Source organism: Cherax quadricarinatus, chromosome 14 (assembly GCF_038502225.1).
Source record: "Cherax quadricarinatus isolate ZL_2023a chromosome 14, ASM3850222v1, whole genome shotgun sequence".
Lineage (NCBI taxonomy): Eukaryota > Metazoa > Arthropoda > Malacostraca > Decapoda > Parastacidae > Cherax > Cherax quadricarinatus.
In genome coordinates, this window is record NC_091305.1 from 10,386,519 (window position 1) to 10,403,601 (window position 17,083).

The 17,083-nt window shown below is 40.4% G+C and overlaps 1 protein-coding gene across 1 annotated transcript in view; it reads left to right on the forward strand.

The window, feature by feature from the left end:
* Window positions 1-17,083, forward strand: part of LOC128695435 (uncharacterized) — a 173,258-nt gene that overhangs the window by 136,885 nt on the left and 19,290 nt on the right. Inside the window, exon 8 of the mRNA XM_070084848.1 lies at window positions 12,122-12,201. Within this exon, the coding sequence (XP_069940949.1) occupies window positions 12,122-12,201 (80 nt within the window). The remainder of the gene's footprint in view (window positions 1-12,121; window positions 12,202-17,083) is intronic.

Below are 17,083 nucleotides of genomic sequence, written 5' to 3' on the forward strand. Positions count from 1 at the left end.
CAGTAGGTAAAATGAAAGGGGGTAAGGCAGCCGGGATTGATGGGATAAAGATAGAAATGTTAAAAGCAGGTGGGGATATAGTTTTGGAGTGGTTGGTGCAATTATTTAATAAATGTATGGAAGAGGGTAAGGTACCTAGGGATTGGCAGAGAGCATGCATAGTTCCTTTGTATAAAGGCAAAGGGGATAAAAGAGAGTGCAAAAATTATAGGGGGATAAGTCTGTTGAGTGTACCTGGTAAAGTGTATGGTAGAGTTATAATTGAAAGAATTAAGAGTAAGACGGAGAATAGGATAGCAGATGAACAAGGAGGCTTTAGGAAAGGTAGGGGGTGTGTGGACCAGGTGTTTACAGTGAAACATATAAGTGAACAGTATTTAGATAAGGCTAAAGAGGTCTTTGTGGCATTTATGGATTTGGAAAAGGCGTATGACAGGGTGGATAGGGGGGCAATGTGGCAGATGTTGCAAGTGTATGGTGTAGGAGGTAGGTTACTGAAAGCAGTGAAGAGTTTTTACGAGGATAGTGAGGCTCAAGTTAGAGTATGTAGAAAAGAGGGAAATTTTTTCCCAGTAAAAGTAGGCCTTAGACAAGGATGTGTGATGTCACCGTGGTTGTTTAATATATTTATAGATGGGGTTGTAAGAGAAGTAAATGCGAGGGTCTTGGCAAGAGGCGTGGAGTTAAAAGATAAAGAATCACACACAGGGTGGGAGTTGTCACAGCTGCTCTTTGCTGATGACACTGTGCTCTTGGGAGATTCTGAAGAGAAGCTGCAGAGATTGGTGGATGAATTTGGTAGGGTGTGCAAAAGAAGAAAATTAAAGGTGAATACAGGAAAGAGTAAGGTTATGAGGATAACAAAAAGATTAGGTGATGAAAGATTGAATATCAGATTGGAGGGAGAGAGTATGGAGGAGGTGAACGTATTCAGATATTTGGGAGTGGACGTGTCAGCGGATGGGTCTATGAAAGGTGAGGTGAATCATAGAATTGATGAGGGAAAAAGAGTGAGTGGTGCACTTAGGAGTCTGTGGAGACAGAGAACTTTGTCCTTGGAGGCAAAGAGGGGAATGTATGAGAGTATAGTTTTACCAACGCTCTTATATGGGTGTGAAGCATGGGTGATGAATGTTGCAGCGAGGAGAAGGCTGGAGGCAGTGGAGATGTCATGTCTGAGGGCAATGTGTGGTGTGAATATAATGCAGAGAATTCGTAGTTTGGAAGTTAGGAGGAGGTGCGGGATTACCAAAACTGTTGTCCAGAGGGCTGAGGAAGGGTTGTTGAGGTGGTTCGGACATGTAGAGAGAATGGAGCGAAACAGAATAACTTCAAGAGTGTATCAGTCTGTAGTGGAAGGAAGGCGGGGTAGGGGTCGGCCTAGGAAGGGTTGGAGGGAGGGGGTAAAGGAGGTTTTGTGTGCGAGGGGCTTGGACTTCCAGCAGGCATGCGTGAGCGTGTTTGATAGGAGTGAATGGAGACAAATGGTTTTTAATACTTGACGTGCTGTTGGAGTGTGAGCAAAGTAACATTTATGAAGGGATTCAGGGAAACCGGCAGGCCGGACTTGAGTCCTGGAGATGGGAAGTACAGTGCCTGCACTCTGAAGGAGGGGTGTTAATGTTGCAGTTTAAAAACTGTAGTGTAAAGCACCCTTCTGGCAAGACAGTGATGGAGTGAATGATGGTGAAAGTTTTTCTTTTTCGGGCCACCCTGCCTTGGTGGGAATCGGCCAGTGTGATAATAATAAAAAAATATCTAACTTACCATTGCTATCCAAAATCTTTGAGAAACTCGTGCACAGGAGACTGTATTCATTTATAACGGCTCAAAACATACTCAACCCCTGCCAATTTGGATTCAGGAAAAATAAAAGCACTAATGATGCAATCATAAAAATGCTAGATCTGCTTTACACAGCATTGGAAAATAAGGAATATCCACTAGGAATTTTTATTGACCTAAGAAAAGCTTTTGACACAGTAGACCACGACATCCTACTCCACAAACTTGATCATTACGGTATAAGAGGCCATGCGCTTGCTTATTTCAAATCTTACATTACTAATAGGTATCAGTATGTCACCATTAAAGACACAGCATCAGCAAGACGGCCACTTGATACTGGAGTTCCGCAGGGAAGTGTCCTTGGTCCCCTGCTCTTCCTCATATACATCAATGACCTTCCAAACGTATCCCAACACCTGAAACCCATTCTCTTTGCTGACAACACGACTTATGTCATCTCTCACCCTAATCTTGCCACCCTCAACACCACTGTGAATGAGGAGCTGATCAAAATATCGACTTGGATGACAGCCAATAAACTTAACGCTTAACACTGACAAAACCTACTATATTATGTTTGGTAGCAGAGCAGGAGATGCACAAATTAACATTAAGATTGACAACACTCTAATTACCAGAAATAATGGGGGCAAATTCCTAGGCTTATACCTTGACAACAACCTGAATTTCAGCACCCATATCCAGCATATAACCAAAAAAGTATCCAAAATGGTTGGGATCCTCTCCAAGATACGATACTACGTGCCGCAAAATGCCCTTCTCACACTATACCACTCACTTATTTATCCATACCTCACCTATGCTATTTGTGCTTGGGGATCAACTGCAACAGCACAACTAAAGCCAATAATAACCCAACAAAAAGCTGCAGTAAGAATAATCACTAAATCCCATCCCTGGCAACACACCCCCCCCACTCTTCATAGACCTAAACTTACTCCCTGTTCAGTACATCCACACTTACTACTGTGCAATCTACATCTACAGGGCCTTAAACTCTAATATCAACCTTGACCTAAAATGCTTTCTTGATAGTTGTGACAGAACCCACAGGCATAACACCAGACACAAACATCTCTACGACATTCCCCGTGTCCGACTAAACCTTTACAAAAATTCAATGTATGTCAAAGGCCCTAAAATCTGGAATACCCTACCTGAGAACTCTAGAACTGCAGACACATTCATCACCTTCAAAACTACCATTAGAAAACATCTTATCTCCCTGATACACCCTGTCAACTAACTACACGAATACCACCTGGTGGTTCACACTTACACTCACTGACTCGTTTGACCATAAACAGAAATATTAATCTCAATCTTAAAATAATGAATCCTGTGATACTCCAATACTGAAACTATGTACTGTGCCAAAACAAAAGCATTCACATTGCTAAACTCACAAACTAGTATTTAGTCACTTAGCCATAATACCAACTTACCTCATAATTTGTAATATTTTACAATTAAGAATAAAACTAAGTCTGCCCGAAATGCCTAGCCATGCTAAGCGTTCTAGTGGTACACTCTGTAATCACTATTTTACTACATGTAAACCACACAATAACCAAATTTCTGTAAACTCAGCTTTGTAATCCTTATAGAGAATAAACTTTGAATTGAATTGAATTGAATTTGAATTGAATTGAAACAGGAGAGACTGTGATGGCAGGGTTTACTGTTTTCAGGAGGATTCTTGCTAAGACTTCAGAGATGGTGAAGCTTCCTTTTTCTTTAATTGTATTAGAAACAGCTATTAGTGAAGATTCAAGGCACTTGCATCTGTGGAAATTAGTTTTTTTGATCACTAATTGGGTGTCCCTGAATTTCATGAGATGATTGATGGAATTTCGGTGTTGTACACAGGTGTTGTTCAAGTTATCGTTTGTACATGCGTAAATGTGTTCATTGAGGTGGGTGTTGAGGTTTCTTGCTGTTTCACCTACATAAATCTTGTCGCAGCCTCCACAGGGTATAGTGTAAACCCCTGTGTTGACTGGTTCGTGGTGCTTGGATTCTGTTCTGGTTAGAGCCTTTACTGAAGTGCTGGAAGTGATGTTGACTGGTGTTAGCTAACAGCAGAGTGTCCCTTGTGTCCTTTTACTTTACATATTGTCGGTAATTCTACCAACTTTATTATTTCTCATTGTTTTCTGTATGTAAAACTATAGTTATTCTCTATAATATGTATTTTTTGTTAATAGTTTTGGGTGTCTGGAACAGAGTTGTGGAAAATAATTTCCAAAAATTATGCTGTGTAAATAAACCTGATTAATACATTACTATTGCTCTAAAGCATATTTTAAAGTTTAAAGAAGTGAACTGACAGGGGAAACTCTGCGCCTGTGCTGACGAGCAGAGGAGGAGACACCGTTGTTTTTGAATGTGGTACAGACATGCTAATGTAATGTGCATAATTTTCGTTGCTCTAAGGGTTATATTGGTCTTAAAACCTCTCAAATAGGAGCCGAAATTGTTGGATTTGCAGTCCTGCATAACGTGAGTATTAAGCAGATGGGCAGGACAGCTCCAGAACCCCAGCTAAGTCATGTCTATTGTGTTGAAATTCTGGCCAGTATTTTCTTCATATTAGACAGGGGGGTTTTTTGAGTATGACACACACCAATTTGTCTGGAGAAGAGTAATTGGATTTACATTATTTTTTATGGGAAATATTGCTTCGGTTTTCGTTCAGTTTGGTTTTCGTCAGACTTTCTGTAATGAATTAATGACAAAAACCGAGGTTCCACTGTAATATAATATTGCTATTCTACATACTTTTCAACATTTTATTTTTTTCAAAACAAACTGGCTGTATCCCACCATGGCAGGGTGACCCAAAAAGAAAAACAATTTTATTTTTTAAATTTAGTAATTTGTACAGAAGGGGTTACTAGCCCCTTGCTCCAAGCATTTTAGTTGCCTTCTATGACATGCGTGGCTTACGGAGGAAGAATTCTTCTCCATTCTCTCGTGAAGATAAGAGGAAGTAAAGAACAAGGACTATTAAGAAAATAGAAGAAAACCCCAATGGGTGTGTATATATAAGCATGTACATGGATGTGAAGTGTGACCTAAAATCTTGTGTTTGAGATAGAAAAAAAAAGACACCAGCAATCCTACCATCATGTGGTTGCTGTCTACCAATCTACTACCTAACTTCAACACACGTCAGCCCCAAAAAGTATTTTTTTTTTTTTTTTTTTTTACGCTGGCTGTCTTCCACCAAAGTAGGTTGACCTGATAAAAGTAGAAACTTTAACCATTGCTCACCCCACCACTGTCTTGCCAGAGGTATGCCAATACTACAGTTCAGATGCCCCTCCAAACTGCAATATCTCCACCCCTCCTTCAAAGTGCAGGCACTGCACTTTCCAACTCCAGGTCTGGAATCTGGCTAACTGGTTTCCCTGAATCCCTTCATAAATGTTACCTTGCTTACACTCCAACAGCACATAAGTCACAAAAACCACTTGCCTCAAATACTCTCTAACACTCATACACTTGTTGGATGCCCAAGCCCCTTGCATATAGAACCTCCATTACTCGCTCTTCTTCATTTAAACATGGAATACTTTTTAAATGGTTAAAGAAACAAATTAAATAATTTATTACAGTTGCTAAATTTTCTGTTTAATTTTTCTAATTATTCTGTGTATAGCTATTTAATTTCTGATGCTTAATCAGTCTGCTGAGGTCTTCTGACCAGTATTGCACCATAATTTCTATCCTGGGGAAGCTTAGGAGTGGCTATTTGGCTGGAAGAGAGGGCTTGGTGACTTGTTTGGAAGCAGTGTCATTATTGCTGTTATTTGTTTATTTTTTATTTGGGCATGATACATAGTTGTACAAAGAAATACTATAGTGATTGGGTGTACATGACAAAAGCCCCTTCAAAGTTTATTCTCTATAAGGATTACAATGCTGAGTTTACAGAATTTGGTTATTGTGTGGTTTACATGTAGTAAAATAATAATTACAGAGTGTACCACTAGAACACCTAGCATGGCTAGGCATTTCAGGGAGACTTAAATTAAATCTTAAGTTTAAAATATTACAAAATTATGAGGTAAGTTGGTATTATGGCTAAGTGACTAAATACTAGTTTGTGAGTTTAGCAATGTGAATGCTTTTGTTTTGGCACTATACATAGTTTCAGTATTGGAGTATCACAGGCCAACTTATGACTAGTTAAGATTCACTATTTTGAGATTGAGATTGATATTTCTGTTTATGGTCAAATGGGTGAGTGAGTGTAAGTGTTAACCACCTGGTGGTATTCGTGTAATTAGTTGACAGGGTGTATCAGGGAGATAAGATGTTTTCTGATGGTAGTTTTGAAGGTGATGAATGTGTCTGCAGTTTTAGAATTTTCAGGTAGGGTGTTCCAGATTTTAGGGCCTTTGACATGCATTGAATTTTTGTAAAGGTTTAGTCGGACACGGGGAATGTCATAGAGATGTTTGTGTCTGGTGTTGTGCCTGTGGGTTCTGTTGCAACTATCAAGAAAGCGTTTTAGGTCAAGGTTAATATTGGAATTTAAGGTCCTGTAGATGTAGATTGCACAGTAGTATACAGAGTAGTAGTATACAGTAGTCTAGTATAGTATACAGTAGTAGTATACAGAGCATTATGGGCAGGCTTAAAATTAACTTAAGATTAACTAAGCAATGATATATTCAGTGGTAAAAGTTACAGTAAACAAATTACAGCATGAAGTACAAAAGAGTATTTCAAATAAGAAGCATTAAATTTGTACAAATTTGTAGCATAACAATGTATAATATAATCCAATCACATAGAGTAAAATCAATGATTTGTAGTACAGAAACAGTATGCCTACAGTCTTGGAGATTTTCTTGGAAATTTGTTGTACATGTGTTTGAAATCTGAGAATTTTTCCTGTGAGCTTTGTGATAGGTGATCCGTTTATCATTATGTTAAGAGGAACATCTGTAGTTCTGTTCCCAAACTGAATAAAGTAGGTTTTGTCAATATTGAGAGTAAGTTTGTTAATCATCATCCAGGTAGGTATTTTCTGTAATTCGGTATTTTCAGTATTGGCTAGTATGACTGGGCTTGGGTGAGAGAAGACATATGTAGTGTCATCTGCAAATAGTGTGGGTTTCAGTAGTTGTGATGCATTTGGTAGGTCGTTCATGTAAATGAGAAAGAGAAGAATGCCAAGGACACTTCCCTGTGGGACACCAACTGTAATTGGCTGTGTGGAAGAGTTTGCTCCATTTGTGTACACATATTGGCTTCTGTTGCTAAGGAATGACTTTACGTAGTTGAGGGATTGCCCTCTTATACCATAGTGTGATAATTTTGTGCAACAAATCATGGTCAGCTGTATCAAAAGCTTTATGTAAATCATTGAAGATCCCCAGTGGGTCTTCTTTTTTCTCAAGTGCATTGTATATTTGTTCTAACATGTGTTTACCTGGAGTTTACCTGGAGAGAGTTCCGGGGGTCAACGCCCCCGCGGCCCGGTCTGAGACCAGGCCTCCTGGTGGATCAGAGCCTGATCAACCAGGCTGTTGCTGCTGGCTGCACGCAAACCAACATACGAGCCACAGCCCGGCTGATCCGGAACTGACTTTAGGTGCTTGTCCAGTGCCAGCTTGAAGACTGCCAGGGGTCTGTTGGTAATCCCCCTTATGTGTGCTGGGAGGCAGTTGAACAGTCTCGGGCCCCTGACACTTATTGTATGGTCTCTTAACGTGCTAGTGACACCCCTGCTTTTCATTGGGGGGATGGTGCATTGTCTGCCAAGTCTTTTGCTTTCGTAGTGAGTGATTTTCGTGTGCAAGTTCGGTACTAGTCCCTCTAGGATTTTCCAGGTGTATATAATCATGTATCTCTCCCTCCTGCGTTCCAGGGAATACAGGTTTAGGAACCTCAAGCGCTCCCAATAATTGAGGTGTTTTATCTCCGTTATGCGCGCCGTGAAAGTTCTCTGTACATTTTCTAGGTCGGCAATTTCACCTGCCTTGAAAGGTGCTGTTAGTGTGCAGCAATATTCCAGCCTAGATAGAACAAGTGACCTGAAGAGTGTCATCATGGGCTTGGCCTCCCTAGTTTTGAAGGTTCTCATTATCCATCCTGTCATTTTTCTAGCAGATGCGATTGATACAATGTTATGGTCCTTGAAGGTGAGATCCTCCGACATGATCACTCCCAGGTCTTTGACGTTGGTGTTTCGCTCTATTTTGTGGCCAGAATTTGTTTTGTACTCTGATGAAGATTTAATTTCCTCATGTTTACCATATCTGAGTAATTGAAATTTCTCATCGTTGAACTTCATATTGTTTTCTGCAGCCCACTGAAAGATTTGGTTGATGTCTGCCTGGAGCTTTGCAGTGTCTGCAATGGAAGACACTGTCATGCAGATTCGGGTGTCATCTGCAAAGGAAGACACGGTGCTGTGGCTGACATCCTTGTCTATGTCGGATATAAGGATGAGGAACAAGATGGGAGCGAGTACTGTGCCTTGTGGAACAGAGCTTTTCACCGAAGCTGCCTCGGACTTTACTCTGTTGACGACTACTCTCTGTGTTCTGTTAGTGAGGAAATTATAGATCCATCGACCGACTTTTCCTGTTATTCCTTTAGCACGCATTTTGTGCGCTATTACGCCATGGTCACACTTGTCGAAGGCTTTTGCAAAGTCTGTATATATTACATCTGCATTCTTTTTGTCTTCTAGTGCATTTAGGACCTTGTCGTAGTGGTCCAATAGTTGAGACAGACAGGAGCGACCTGTTCTAAACCCATGTTGCCCTGGGTTGTGTAACTGATGGGTTTCTAGATGTGTGGTGATCTTGCTTCTTAGGACCCTTTCAAAGATTTTTATGATATGGGATGTTAGTGCTATTGGTCTGTAGTTCTTTGCTGTTGCTTTGCTGCCCCCTTTGTGGAGTGGGGCTATGTCTGTTGTTTTTAGTAACTGTGGGACGACCCCCGTGTCCATGCTCCCTCTCCATAGGATGGAAAAGGCTCGTGATAGGGGCTTCTTGCAGTTCTTGATGAACACAGAGTTCCATGAGTCTGGCCCTGGGGCAGAGTGCATGGGCATGTCATTTATCGCCTGTTCGAAGTCATTTGGCGTCAGGATAACATCGGATAGGCTTGTGTTAATCAAATTTTGTGGCTCTCTCATAAAAAATTCATTTTGATCTTCGACTCTCAGTCTGGTTAGCGGCTTGCTAAAAACTGAGTCATATTGGGACTTGAGTAGCTCACTCATTTCCTTGCTGTCATCTGTGTAGGACCCATCTTGTTTAAGTAGGGGCCCAATACTGGACGTTGTTCTCGATTTTGATTTGGCATAGGAGAAGAAATACTTTGGGTTTCTTTCGATTTCATTTATGGCTTTTAGTTCTTCCCGCGATTCCTGACTCCTAAAGGATTCTTTTAGCTTAAGTTCGATGCTTGCTATTTCTCTGACCAGTGTCTCCCTACGCATATCAGATATATTGACCTCTTTTAGCCGCTCTGTTATTCTTTTCCGTCGCCTGTAAAGGGAGCGCCTGTCTCTTTCTGTTTTACATCTACTCCTCCTTTTTCTTAGAGGAATAAGCCTTGTGCATACATCGAGTGCCACCGAGTTAATCTGTTCTAGGCATAAGTTGGGGTCAGTGTTGCTTAGTATATCTTCCCAGCTTATATCGGTTAGGACTTGGTTTACTTGGTCCCACTTTATGTTTTTGTTATTGAAGTTGAATTTGGTGAATGCTCCCTTGTGACTAATCTCATTATGTCGGTCTGGGGCTCCGCGCATACATGACTGAACCTCAATTATGTTGTGATCTGAGTATATTGTTTTTGATATGGTGATATTTCTTATCAGATCATCATTGTTAGTGAAGATGAGGTCTAGTGTATTCTCCAGTCTAGTAGGCTCTATTATTTGCTGGTTTAAATTGAATTTTGTGCAGAGATTTAAAAGCTCGCGTGAGTGTGAGTTTTCATCAGAGCTGCCTCCTGGTGTTATTACTGCCACAATATTATTTGCTATATTCCTCCATTTTAGGTGCCTTAAGTTGAAATCCCCCAGGAGCAAGATGTTGGGTGCAGGAGCTGGAAGGTTTTCCAGACAGTGGTCAATTTTTAACAGCTGTTCCTGGAATTGCTGGGATGTTGCATCCGGAGGCTTGTAGACTATCACAATGACTAGGTTTTGGTTCTCGACCTTTACTGCTAAAACTTCCACTACATCATTTGAGGCATTTAGCAGTTCTGTGCAAACAAGTGACTCTGCAATGTACAGGCCAACCCCCCCCTTTTGCCTGTTCACTCTGTCACATCTGTATAGGTTGTAACCTGGGATCCATATTTCGTTGTCCAAGTGATCCTTTATGTGGGTCTCAGTGAAAGCCGCGAACATTGCCTTTGCCTCTGCAAGCAGTCCACGGATGAAAGGTATTTTGTTGTTTGTTGCTGGCTTTAGACCCTGTATATTTGCAAAGAAGAATGTTATCGGACTGGTGGTATTGTTGGTATAATAGCATCATTCGTATTTTTATTAGGCCTGAACCCAAACTGACTGGGGTTGAGTATGTTGTGGGAGATGAGGTAGGAATAGATTCGCTTATGAATTAAGTTCTCAAAGATTTTAGAGAGGGTGTAAGTTGGATATTGGCCTTTAGTTATTCAAGTCTGCTTGATCTCCTCCTTTATGTACTGGGGTGACCCTCGCAATTTTGAGAACTGTAGGGAAGGTAGAGGATTCGATGGATTTGTTAGTGTTGCAGTGATTGGTGACAGTACTTGTGAAGCTTTTTTGTATATAAAGGGTGGTAAGGTATTTAAATCTCCTGTCTTGTTCTTTAGTGTGTTGATAATAAGGGAGACTTCTGTTGGGTTAGTCGGAGCTAGGAACAGTGTGTTCGGGTAGTTGCCATTGAGGTAGTCATTAGGTGGGGTATTTGAGCTTGGGATTTTACCCGCAAGGTTTTTTTCCTTTGGTGGAGAAGAAAACATTGAGTCTGCTGTTTCAGTTGGTGGGAGTAGGGGTTCATCTGGTTTTGTTGGTTTGATTGTTTTGTTTCCTGATATCTTTTTTGTTCCTAGAATTTGAGATAGGGTTTAAATGTTAAAAAAGTTTAAATGTTTAAAAAAGCAAGCTGAATGTAATTATATAAAATGAAAATACTAAATTAGAATTTAAGTACTAAGACTAATTATTCTAACCTTGTAGTTTTAGTGTTGAGTACAAGGAATTGCACAATGATGTAATGGGAACATATACTATATGCACCACATGTATATATGTATATGTTAATTACGGACACTTATCTAATCTGATACGGAAATGGGAGCTTTCAGGTGCTGAAGTAAATTTTAGTGGTCTGCAGTCCCCCAAATACCCCTCCACTTCTGAAGTTTTAAGAATTATTTAAAAAAAAAATGAGGAAAACTGCAAGATTTATTGAGAGGCATTTTCTTAATTAAAAGTTTATTACAGTTTTAGGTTACCTTTACAATGACCACACTAATTTGTGATTGCAAGAATTTTTTATTATACTGAAATTGCTTACAATTTGCTGATTACTTTGATGAAAATATTTTAAATATAATTTTACTCCATATTCCTATTTATCATATTAAGGAGTGAATACTACTTATGAGATTTCAAAATGAGTTGAAAAAAAAATCTTCCTATGTATATTAATTTGAGTACCTGTACTAATCCTGTGAGCTGTAGTCAAAAGATTACAGAGGCACATAATGGGCCCAGGAACTGGGCCACAAAGCTTTGATAGCTAAACAAGTTACAGAGTAATGAGTTATTTACATGTTAAAAATAACTTTCCTGTTTTATTAAACTTAATTTTTTTTTCTTATTCGCCGGTACTCTCCCGGCCCGGGTCTTTTCCAAGTAGTGGTGACCCGGCCTTGGCTCCCTATCTGGGGAATATCTCGAGACCTAAGTCTTACTTACATGTGGAAGTTTATAAATGATGTTTAAATGTTTAAAAAAGCAAACTGAATGTAATTATATAAAATGAAAATACTAAATTAGAATTTAATTACAGTACTAAGACTAATTATTCTAACCTTGTAGTTTTAGTGTTGAGTAACTATCAAACTAAAGGACTGTATATGCTTTGCCATTCCATTTCTGGAATATATATTTAATACATATCTCATTGAAAAGTAGTATACAGTATTTAATTGGTTTGTATATTGTGTGAAAGCTTATAATTATTAAAGCTATGCTTGTCATCTTGATTTTAGTTCACAAATATGCTATAGAGGTACAGTACTTTGGTAAATAAAATAATGATAAAATAATAATTGGCAGGACTGGTGAACCTTCTGACAATACTACAAAATTTGCTGGCTTTCATATTTTCTGGACAGAAGTGCTACTCACAACACAAGGTAACTTGATCATTAGTCAGCAAGTAAAGATAAAACAGCATGACCTATATACCTCTGAAAAATTAAACTCCATAGTCCTTGTCGCCGTGTGTGTGTGTGAGTGTGTGTGTGTGTGTGTGTGTGTGTGTGTGTGTGTGTGTGTGTGTGTGTGTGTGTGAGTAAAAAAACAGACATTGTTAGATTAGCATGAATTTCTCAGTGTCATCTTTAGATTTTTGTTAGTGTGTGATATATATTATATATATTTTTTTTTGTTTTTTTTTCAACAAGTCGGCCGTCTCCCACCGAGGCAGGGTGACCCAAAAAAGAAAGAAAATCCCCAAAAAGAAAATACTTTCATCATTCAACACTTTCACCACACTCGCACATTATCACTGTTTTTGCAGAGGTGCTCAAAATACAACAGTCTAGAAGCATACACATATAAAGATACACAACATATCCCTCCAAACTGCCAATATCCCAAACCCCTCCTTTAAAGTGCAGGCATTGTACTTCCCATTTCCAGGACTCAAGTCCGACTATATATATATATATGACTGTGTGTGTGTGTATATATATATATATATATATATATATATATATATATATATATATATGAAAATTTTCATATATATTTATTTTCATATAGTCGGACTTGAGTCCTGGAAATGGGAAGTACAATGCCTGCACTTTAAAGGAGGGGTTTGGGATATTGGCAGTTTGGAGGGATATGTTGTGTATCTTTATATGTTTATGCTTCTAGACTGTTGTATTCTGAGCACCTCTGCAAAAACAGTGATAATGTGCGAGTGTGGTGAAAGTGTTGAATGATGATGAAAGTATTTTCTTTTTGGGGATTTTCTTTCTTTTTTGGGTCACCCTGCCTCGGTGGGAGACGGCCGACTTGTTGAAAAAAAAAAAAAAAAAAAAAAATATATATATATATATATATATATATATATACACACACACACACACACATATCTTTCTTCTTTCAACGTACCAGCCGTATCCCACCGAGGCAGGGTGGCCCAAAAGAAAAAAACGAAAGTTTCTCCTTTTAAATTTAGTAATATATACAGGAGAAGGGGTTACTAGCCCCTTGCTCCCGGCATTTTAGTCGCCTCTTACAACACGCATGGCTTACGGAGGAAGAATTCTGTTCCACTTCCCCACGGAGATAAGAGGAAATAGACAAGAACAAAAACTAAAAAGAAAATAGAAGAAAACCCAGAGGGGTACGTATATATATGCTTGTACATGTATGTGTTGTGTGACCTAAGTGTAAGTAGAAGTAGCAAGACGTACCTGAAATCTTGCATGTTTGAGACAAAATGCTCACACCTACTGCCATGAAGACCTTAGAAGACCGCGGCTTTACCATCTCCACATCACCATACATGCTTGCAAAACATTCAGTGTTTATGAAACGTCTTGACAGGCTGATCACGAACATGTCCATCCAGGAAATTACGTCATCACTTGAAGACCTCAACACCTGGGCCAAGATTGACTCTGTTGTGAAGATCCCCAACGCTTCCTCAGTGCTCAAGGTCACATTCCTGGACGTTACCATGGTGACCAGAGTACTGTCTGATGGCCTGGCCATCTCTTACTACTACTACATCAACCCTCGACAGATTGAACCTGAACGCTTCACGTACATAACACCTTGTTGGACATGTTACTCGTACAGTCACTCTACTGCCGACTGCCACGTGAAGAATAAGAAGATATGTTCCACCTGTGGGTCTGCAGGACACGATTTTCGTTCTTGCACTTCCACTGCTGCTCCCACTTGCATCAACTGTAAGAGTGATCACCATACTTATTACAACCCAGGATTCCAAATGGCCTGTTATCCCGGGTGTAATGGGAGCAAAATAAACACAGCAGAAAAAGTTTAGACTTATATTATCCTTCACCAATTTAGAACAGCAATATGTACACTATGTACAGTGATAAGTATAGTGCACTCCACGGTAAGCAAAGCAGAAATAGAAGCCACAAGATAGCAGACCGTGCTTCAACCAGCTCTAGAATGGGAATGACAAGGGCAGACAGGAGAGCGGTACCCACATAACCTCTGCGATTGCCAAAACCATCATCTTATTGGCTAGAACCTGGTCACTAGTTGAACGACGGGGCCCCATCATCAACTCTTAGCAACCTGGTTCGCTGGTTGGGGGAGATAGCCTGTAAATGAGGGTGTGTACATGCGCCGAATAAAGGTTATGTACTCTTTGCATGCCACAATACTCTTGCAGCCAAATGTCTAGTGCGTAAGGATATCCTCTCTAAGAAACTGAAGGAAGAAACAAAAGTCATCTGGAACCTCTCCTACATACGCTGCAATTGCCAAGATTCAATCTACAACATCCAAGATTCTACAAGCCACTCAACAGTCGTCTCCACCACCTCTCACTACCCAACCTCCACCTGTTGATATCTCTACCAAATTCTATTACTTCATGATGTTTGCTCACATGCAAAATGCTGCAAAACCTGGCTCTTTCAACACGACTATTAATGAACTTCTTGCACTCAGCAACATGCCATCATTTAACTTCTCTGCAAGTCCACCATCAGCTGAAATTTTGAAAATAATCCCGAAGATCGTCAGTTTTGAAGCGCCAGATGACTTGAAGGAATTAATAATTGATGACAACGCATCCTCTTTTGAATCCTCCAATCAACATTCACCTGATAACATCCAAGACAGCACCACGCCTCCTATTCGTCGATTGGCTCGTCGTGGCGGCGCAAATATCATTCCTTCGCCTCCACTCACCACTACTCAAATGGACCAATCAGAAGCCACAATTCCACCACAGTCTTCTATACACTCTGTAGCTGAGACACCAACATTGAATGAACCTTCAGTGCTGCAACCACCAACAAAAACCTCACCAGCCATCACTCGACGTATTAATACAGAAGACCAACACCGAGATCAATACCTGCACTGGAAAGATATAACTTTTTATATGACTCCTGACCAAGAACCCACCATGAATGTCGACACTTTGTACGAGAAATTACTCGACAGAACAGTCAAGTTTACAAATCGTGCAATTATTTAATAAATGTATGGAAGAGGGTAAGGTACCTAGGGATTGGCAGAGAGCATGCATAGTTCCTTTGTATAAAGGTAAAGGGGATAAAAGAGAGTGCAAAAATTATAGGGGGATAAGTCTGTTGAGTGTACCTGGTAAAGTGTATGGTAGAGTTATAATTGAAAGAATTAAGAGTAAGACGGAGAATAGGATAGCAGATGAACAAGGAGGCTTTAGGAAAGGTAGGGGGTGTGTGGACCAGGTGTTTACAGTGAAACATATAAGTGAACAGTATTTAGATAAGGCTAAAGAGGTCTTTGTGGCATTTATGGATTTGGAAAAGGCGTATGACAGGGTGGATAGGGGGGCAATGTGGCAGATGTTGCAGGTAGGAGGTAGGTTACTGAAAGCAGTGAAGAGTTTTTACGAGGATAGTGAGGCTCAAGTTAGAGTATGTAGGAAAGAGGGAAATTTTTTCCCAGTAAAAGTAGGCCTTAGACAAGGATGTGTGATGTCACCGTGGTTGTTTAATATATTTATAGATGGGGTTGTAAGAGAAGTAAATGCGAGGGTCTTGGCAAGAGGCGTGGAGTTAAAAGATAAAGAATCACACACAGGGTGGGAGTTGTCACAGCTGCTCTTTGCTGATGACACTGTGCTCTTGGGAGATTCTGAAGAGAAGCTGCAGAGATTGGTGGATGAATTTGGTAGGGTGTGCAAAAGAAGAAAATTAAAGGTGAATACAGGAAAGAGTAAGGTTATGAGGATAACAAAAGATTAGGTGATGAAAGATTGAATATCAGATTGGAGGGAGAGAGTATGGAGGAGGTGAACGTATTCAGATATTTGGGAGTGGACGTGTCAGCGGATGGGTCTATGAAAGATGAGGTGAATCATAGAATTGATGAGGGAAAAAGAGTGAGTGGTGCACTTAGGAGTCTGTGGAGACAAAGAACTTTGTCCTTGGAGGCAAAGAGGGGAATGTATGAGAGTATAGTTTTACCAACGCTCTTATATGGGTGTGAAGCGTGGGTGATGAATGTTGCAGCGAGGAGAAGGCTGGAGGCAGTGGAGATGTCATGTCTGAGGGCAATGTGTGGTGTGAATATAATGCAGAGAATTCGTAGTTTTGAAGTTAGGAGGAGGTGCGGGATTACCAAAACTGTTGTCCAGAGGGCTTAGGAAGGGTTGTTGAGGTGGTTCGGACATGTAGAGAGAATGGAGCGAAACAGAATGACTTCAAGAGTGTATCAGTCTGTAGTGGAAGGAAGGCGGGGTAGGGGTCGGCCTAGGAAGGGTTGGAGGGAGGGGGTAAAGGAGGTTTTGTATGCGAGGGGCTTGGACTTCCAGCAGGCATGCGTGAGCGTGTTTGATAGGAGTGAATGGAGACAAATGGTTTTTAATACTTGACTTGCTGTTGGAGTGTGAGCAAAGTAACATTTATGAAGGGATTCAGGGAAACCGGCAGGCCGGACTTGAGTCCTGGAGATGGGAAGTACAGTGCCTGCACTCTGAAGGAGGGGTGTTAATGTTGCAGTTTAAAAACTGTAGTGTAAAGCACCCTTCTGGCAAGACAGTGATGGAGTGAATGATGGTGAAAGTTTTTCTTTTTCGGGCCACCCTGCCTTGGTGGGAATCGGCCAGTGTGATAATAATAAAATAAAAAAAGGAACCCATTCACAGCACTCAAGATGACCTTTGACCAGTTACAAGCCGACCCAGCATTTCGACCCAAGATTACAAGACTACTCATCATTTCCTCCCAACAACTGCAGTTGTTGTTCCTCCAACACTGAAGAAATGATGTAACTCCTGACTCACACTTTAACGACACCTGACCAGTC